The 8,069-nt window shown below is 37.7% G+C and overlaps 1 protein-coding gene across 1 annotated transcript; it reads right to left on the reverse strand.

The window, feature by feature from the left end:
- Positions 1-5,274: 5,274 nt before the first annotated feature.
- Positions 5,275-7,784, reverse strand: LOC106759826. Its single transcript, XM_014643176.1, has 3 exons — positions 6,524-7,784; positions 5,668-5,873; positions 5,275-5,529 (listed from the first exon to the last, which is right to left on the reverse strand). Exons 1-3 carry the CDS (start codon positions 7,782-7,784, stop codon positions 5,275-5,277), a joined length of 1,722 nt encoding a protein of 573 aa, XP_014498662.1.
- Positions 7,785-8,069: the final 285 nt, after the last annotated feature.

The following is an 8,069-nucleotide window of genomic DNA, read 5'->3' on the forward strand; positions in this document are numbered from 1 at the left end:
TAAGTTAAATTGAGTAGAAATTAAAAGGCACGCGTTTGTTTTAAAAACCCTCTTGGTTTGTTATTCCACGCTAACAATTCCGCTGCAGCCGATTCTAACAGTTAGTTGAGCATTGAATGTTGGTCAACTGCATTGATTGAGAAATTAATTAGGTTGATTGGATTGCTGCTATTATGTCTTAACTGTTATAATTGTTATGATACAGTCAACTATATTTGTAGCATATTCGACTACAGGAGCGTCTGATTTATAGAAATCTATAAATAGACGAGACCTGATCATTTACAGAGAACTTTTGGATTACTAACATTTTCATATTTTGTTTCAAATTGACTCTCTGGATTTTAGAGCTCCAAGAACTCATCAAGAGGACGGTTGTGATCTTGCTTAGAAGAATTTCTGAAGGAGAATTGTGTTGCGCGTACTGCTTGATCAGAATCTGCACAATTGAGGTGCTTCTTGGTTGATCAAGAACTTGTTTGGCATCCGTGGTGATTGTTGTGATTGTTGTTACCTGGTGGGACTACAGGGGTTGGACTCGTGGAGTCTGGTACACTTTGAGGATTGTTCAAAATGGGTTGCAGATTGCAAGAGAGGGGACATCTTGCTGCAAGTCTTGTTGTGTTGTTTGCCTATATTTTGGCTAGAGGGTTAGAGAGGTGTTTTATATTTTTGACGTGGAGGTCTTCTATAAAGCATTGTTGTAAAAACCTTGACCATTATAATGCAGTTGCTTCCTGGTACTGGAAGGACACTGGATGTAGGCATTGAGGTCGAACCAGTATAAAAACCTGCGTTTGAATTCTCTAACCCTATACTTTTACATTCAGTTGACTCGATTATCTGCGTAGTCTACTTTGTTTTTCTGCTGCAAACGAATTTTTATGACTTGCGATTCAAGAAAGTTTGTAAAGTTTTCTACTTTGCTTTAAAGACTACGAAAAGACTCTGATTTTGAAAACCCACCAATTCATCACTTCATTTGAACTCGGCTAACTGTGCTCGAACCCGACTGACCGAACCCGGCTGATCGTGCACAAACCCAGCTGACTGTGTTCCAACCCAACTACCTCGCACACCGCTATTGCTTTTTAGCCCAATTAGCTAGCTGACATGCTCACCGAGTCCCTTAGAGGCCCTCAAATGGAGTACATTTTTAATAAGCTTTATACATATTACTTCTATGCTCCAGCTTGAGGGGGAATGTTAGAATGAAAGCAGATGTTACAGATTTCTAAGGAATTAGGCTTTACATAATCGGGGATGCTGGTTGATTGATTCCTAATTATTAGGTGTATTTATTATAATTGATTATGCATTATGCTATAAATACATCTTGTGTTGTCTGCATTAGACACACAATTCATTTAGAACATATACAATTCTATTGTATAACCAAAAGGTTAGTGGGAGTAAGATTTTTTTGCTTATGTTATACGTGGATGATATTTTGCTTACAACTAATGATAAAGGTTTGCTATATGAAGTAAAAAAATTTCTCTCAAAGAACTTTGATATGAAGGATACGAAAGAGACATCTTATGTCATTGACATTAAGATCCATAGGGAAAGATCTCATGACATTTTGGGTTTGTCTCAAGAGACCTATATCAATAAAGTTTTAGAGAGGTTTAACATTAAGGATTGTTCACCAAGTGTGTCTCCCATTATGAAGGGTGATAAACTCAATTTGAGTCAATGCCCAAAAAATGATTTTGAATGGGAACACATGTAGAATATTCCATATGCTTCAACTATCGGAAGCCTAAGTTGTGGGAAGATATCAGAGTAATTCAGGTGTTGACCATTGCAAAATTGCAAATAAGGTAATGAGATGTCTTCAAGGGACAAAAGATTACATGCTTATGTATAGACGATCTATATGTCTGGAGGTGATTGGCTACTCCGATTCAGACTATGCTGGCTACGTTGATTCACAAAAATCAACATTTAGTTATATTTTTATGTTAGCCAGTAGAGTTGTATCTTGTAGAAGTGCCAAGCAGACCTTGACTGCTACTTCTACTATGGAGGTTGATTTTGTTTCCTGTTTTGAGGCTATCTCGCATGGTGTATGGTTAAAGAGATTCATATTTAGGCTTAGAGTTGTAGACTCTATTTCTAGGCCATTAAAGTTGTACTGTGACAACTCTACTGCGGTGTTTATGGCTGTTAACACTCTGGCAAGTGTACCAGATCGTATAAAGTAATAATAAGTGGTAAGACCAAGTATCGTTTTCCCAAGAGACTCACGATACTAAACAATTGTGCTTTTGCTTAACTAATCAAGACTATAAGAACAATATTTTTGGGTTTTTGAATGCCAAACAATAAAAGTAAATATGCATGCAATTTGATCAATTGAGGTTAAACACAAAAGTGAATGGATGATTATGAAAATATGAGATGAATATGTTGTTAGGGTTTAGAATTCTCCTAATCACTCTCATGCATAAATGACTTCATCTTCTTCATTAATGTTAATGTCACTTTCTAATTTACCCTAATTCCAATGTCTTGGTGAAAAGAGCCTACTCCTAATTACTAGTTTACTATGTCTAATCTCCCTAGCAATTATTCATGCATTACATTTACACAGGCGCTTAAAGGCAATCGGGCCTTTTATCCCTATGTCTAGGTAATATTGCTCCCGAGAGAATTTCCCCATGTCTAGATTTTCCCGTATGTGTCCATATCGACAAAATCAATGATTGTTGGGGCAAACCGGCAAGTGTACCGAGTAGCACAAGTAATATAAAATGGTAAGACCAAGTATCGTATCCTAGAGGACTCTCGGCGCTGAACAGTTGTGTGAAAACAAGAGTAATTAAGACTTAAAAATAAAAAGAGATCATTGGGTTTGGCAAAAATAATAAAATAAAACAAAATAAAATTGATCAGTGGCAAAAGAGCACAGAGATGAATGGAGGTTGATTTGTATGAGATGGGTATGTTGTTGGGGTTAGATTTCACTAAGTTCCCTCTCATGTATAAAATAATTCTTCTTTATGCATTAATGCCAACGTCCCTCACTAAATCACTTAAACCCGATCCCTCAGTAAATAATCATGTCCCTAATTACCAGTTCATACAATTCCTAGCATTCCTGGTAAAAAGATGTGAAGATCAAGAGGTTAAGACGACTAAGACTCATACCCTCATTCCTGAGCAATATAACCCTTAGGAGTAATTCAACAAGAACCTGAATTGAAAGGAACCTCCCAGTACTCATGCAATTCATAAATAATGTTATTGTATAAGCAAGAATTGAAACAAATGAATTACTCTAACAATTAATGAAAAATCATATGAAATTAAGAATCAATTCAAATACATGAGAGTTCACAAGGTTACATCATTCCCCAACAACAAATAGAAATTAGTTCCCCATAGACATAGGGGAACTCTATGAACAATGGAAGAAAGAATGAGAAGGAAGATTAAGAATAGGCTAAGAGTGTATTGCTATGCTCTTCTCTGTCAGGGATGCAAATCCTAGAGCCCCAGGGTCCTTTAAATAGTGTCAGAGGCGGGCCAGAGCGAGGCACGGTCCAAAAGAATCAAAACAGAGCAGAAACAGGGCCTGATCCACGTGAGTTCTCACCCTTGTGTCGAAGGAGCTTCGCTCAAGCTAGAAGACAACTTCATGTTTAGCTTGGGCTACGAATAGGGTTGCCCAAGCTACAAGGCCTCTTCGCCCAGGCAAACAGGATTCTCGCCCGGGCGACTGACGTCGATACAGCTCGCTTGGTCTTCGCTTATGGTCGCCCGGGCTTCGTGTTTTCCTTCCTTCTGGTGCCTTTTTGAGCCCTTCTGAGCTCCATCTTCTTGGTTCTTCACTTCTTTTTCAAGTATTACCTCAATCTCTGTCACAACAAGGGGAATTAGTCATAAAACCATTGAAATCAACCTCGACTCTCTTATTTACACAATTTATTGAAAAGGCATGAGTCCAAGCAAGTTTCTAAGTTAAAAAGGGTGCTTTTAGTATCAAAATCACATCACCAATAACGGTGTTTTAATCCGTTATCACAACCCCAAACTTATAACTTTGCTTGTCCTCAAGCAAACAAAATGTAATTCAGCTCTTCAAAACAATCACTACAATGACTCAACCTTTTTCAAAACTTTTTCTTTCAAGACAAGGAATCGCTTTTATCAATTTAGCATAAAGATCTCAGTCAAGATGTGCAAATGCCTTAATTCAACCAAAGTCAATGTGATGCTCAAACACTTCTAACAGGTGTTATCCCTAAGAATGATCAATCAACCAAGCAAAGATGCAATCAAAAATTCAGAGAACTATTCCTCACCAAGGAAAGTGTTTCACTCAAGCACTCAGAAGCATATCACTCAAGCACTCAAAAGTGTCTCATTCAGCTCTGAGGTGTACAGTGTGGTGTTTCTCTCTGTTATCACAGTGTCACACAAATTAATTTTGCCTTTGTAAGAGAGATATTTATGAAATTATCCTTTAAGAACAACTCTCTTTTTCCCAACCTTCCCTTGTAGTGAGCTCTTTCTTTTCTCTTGATTTTTCTTTTCTTTTCTTTTGCCTTTGCTTTTCACTTACTTTTTTTATTGCTCACTGCCTAGAGAAGTGGGTTGTTACCTGACAACTCCAAACTTGAACCTTTATCAGTACCTTATCAAATGATCTCAACTTAACTCAAGGTAGAGATTTTTCAAAAAGGTTTCTCAAGACATACATAAGGTTCAAGGTTCAAAGGTTAGAACAAATTGTTCTTTTTTAGTGGGCAAAAATTATGTGAAGGTTAAAAGAATAAGGGATAACAAAAGATGACCTTGATCATATGGAACCTGCAAGCAAGTAATTCAATCACAGAAAATTTGGACAAAATCATTTATGCTTCCAAAGTAATAACAATTAAATAAAAACAACTCTGAAGCTCAAAACTCACACAGGTAGACTCACAAGTTCCAAAATTTAGAAAAACATCCTGCTTAGTATCTCAATCAAACTTTATCTCAAGGACATGTCTCACAAATTGGGATTCATCACTTATAGTACATCATGCAACATCTCAACCTCAATCAAACACTAGAATCTCATAAAGCAGAACTCATCACATAAAACAGGTACAGTTGAATCAAAGCACTTTAGTTCATTCAAGCAGAGCACAATAAAAATAAAATAAAACAAAAACATAAATTAAAACAAAAACAAAAATAAAAATTAAAAGTAAAAGTTCAGAGAACTAGATTGCCTCCTAGCAAATGCTTCTTTTACGTCACTAGCTTGACCTACGAAGTTCATGTCACATCTTTTATTTTGGTGTCACTCTTTCCTTGGGCGCACAAATTGGTCTTCAACATCTTCCTGTTCATCTTCTTGGTTCTCCTAGAAGTAGGAGATTCAATCTCTATCAGCCCATCAGTTTTGAGTTTTTTCACAACCCAGAGCTTTTTGTTGAACTGTACAGGTAAGCCTAGTCTTAGTCCTTCATGCTCTTTTAGAGGATATTGGTGAACATCTACTCCTTTGTTATCTTTTTCCTCTTCATTTACCTGTGACAAAAAACACTTTTTACCTTTTTTTTATTTGGCAGCTTTGGTACCAGTGCCTGGTGCATCTTTAAATGTCACTTTTGGACCACTTTTCTTCACTTAGATTTGCTGCCCAGTATTGCAGGCATTGAAGATCACCTCCTCTTCTTGGTCCTTGAGAGCTATGGTGCCCTCATCAACATTGATGATTACTTTGGTTGCCTTCATGAACGGCCTTCCAAGAATCATAGGGATCTCTGCATTTTCCTCCATCTCTAATACCACAAAGTCCACCAGGAATCTCAAGTTATTGATTTGCACCATCACATCTTCTACCACACCATAGGGTCTTTTGGGGGATCCATCTGCCATGCAGAGAAACATCCTTGTCGGCTTAACTTCCAAGTCACCAATCTTTTTAAGAATAGTTAAGGGCATTAGATTGATACTGGATCCCAAATCAATTAAGGCTTTCCCTATTTTGTGATTCCTAATGGTGCAGGGAATAGTGAAACTTCGTGGGTCTTCTACCTTAGGAAGAAGTGTTTTCTACAATATCACACTACAGTCCCCTTGTATCTCGGTTGTCTTCTCCTTCAGATTTTTCTTTTTCTTGAGGAGCTTCTTTAAAAATTTTGCATATTCAGGGTTTTGTTGCAGAGCCTCTGTCATAGGAATTTTTATCCCCAATTCTTTGGAGATCTCATCAAAACACCCTGCTTGCATCTCTTTTGTGGAACTTTCCTCAGGGTGGTGGATACTTTTCTCAATTTTTTTTATTTTTTTATTTATTTTCTTTTTTTATCTCAACCTCTTCTTTTCTTTTCCTCTCAATCTCACCTTTTTCTTCAAGCTCACTTTTTTCTTCTTTTTCTTCCTCTTCCTCCGAATCTTTCTCTTTTTCACTTAATCTTTCTTTTTCTCTTCCTTCTTTTTTTTCTTTCAATTTTTTCTTCTTTCTTTTCTCCCTTACTCTCCTCCTTTTCTCTCTCTTTTTCTTTCTCATTTTCCATACTTGTAATAGCCTTACATTCCTCTTTGGGGTTAACTTCAGTATTAGCCCCAAAATCTTTAAAAGACATCTCTTTCAGGTGTTGGGCTATTTGGCCAATCTGTATCTCCAAGCTCTTGATATCAACGTCTATGATTTTCTGTGTGGACAAAGTTGCCTGCATGAACTGTTGGAGAGTCTCTTCAAGCCTTGTGGTTCTGTCAGACATGGAGGGTTGTTGCTGCCACTGTTGCTGCTGTTGTGGGGGCCTATTGAATTGTCCATTAGTTTGCCCAAATTGACCCTGTCCATTGCTTGGGTGAGATTTCCACCCCTGGTTATAATTATTGGGGCGGAACTGGTTACCCATGTAGTTGACTTCCTTATTAAGATTCTCCGGTACTGCACATTGACCATTAATATGGTCACCACATAGTTCACAAAGTTGCTGCTGAACTTGTGCCACACTTTGAGGTTCCTTTTGTGGCTGCATCACCTTCTTCGTCAGGATCTCCAATTGTTGAGTGATGATCTTATTTTGGGCAAGCAAGGCATCATAAGGCTGTAGTTGGAAAACTCCTTTAGGTTGGGATAAAGTTCCTCTTTCATTGTGTATCTCATTGTCATTGGTAGCCATGCTCTCAATTAATTCATAGGCTTCATTAGGGGTCTTGAATTTCATATTGCCTCCAGCTGAGGCATCCAACAACAATTTAGTTTGTGACCCAAGACCCCCAAGGAAAAGAATTACTACTGTTCCTTCATCAAAACCATGGGTAGGTGTCTTTCTCAGCAGGCTTTTGTATCTATCCCTTGCCTGTCCCAAAGTTTCCTCCATGCCTTGCCTAAAAGAAGAGATCTCCTGCTTCCCTTTGTTGATCTTTGATTGTGGGAAGTATTTGTTGAGGAACTTTGTAACCACATCTTCCCATCTAGTGAAATGGTTCTCAGGAAAAAAGTTCAACCATACTTTAGCATCACCTCCAAGAGAAAAGGGGAATAGGCTCATTTTTATAGCCTCATCTGGTACCCCATTTATTTTCACCGTGTTGCATATCTCATTGAAGGTGGTCAGGTGCTCATATGGACTTTCATGACACAGTCCATTGAATTGGTTGCTTTTCACAAGGTGGATCAAAGCAGGATTCATCTTCATGTTTGCAGCATTGACCATTGGCTTTGCAATGCTGTTAAAATGATGAGGGCCAACAACTATTGCATAATCTGCCATGGTGCGCCTACTAGCATCGTTTTCTGCACCTCCTTCACCAGTTTGGGAAGCCATTGAAATTTTCTGTAGCGAAGGTTCTCTGCCATGTGTTTTGTTTATGCAGGATAGTGTGAGAACTAGAAGCAACAAAAATTATTGTTAGTAAAAAAATAAAATAAGAATAAAAATTAGAGATTGAAAAATAAAAATCAAAATAGGAAAAATAAAATAAGAAAATAAAATAAAATAAAGTCAAAGTTAATCAGGGATCACACAAATAGAATAGCTTAAACCGTGAGTCCCCGGCAACGGCGCCAAAATTTTGTTGGGGCAAACCGGCAAGTGTACCGAGTCGCACAA

Source organism: Vigna radiata, chromosome 1 (assembly GCF_000741045.1).
Source record: "Vigna radiata var. radiata cultivar VC1973A chromosome 1, Vradiata_ver6, whole genome shotgun sequence".
NCBI classification, from domain to species: Eukaryota; Viridiplantae; Streptophyta; class Magnoliopsida; order Fabales; family Fabaceae; genus Vigna; species Vigna radiata.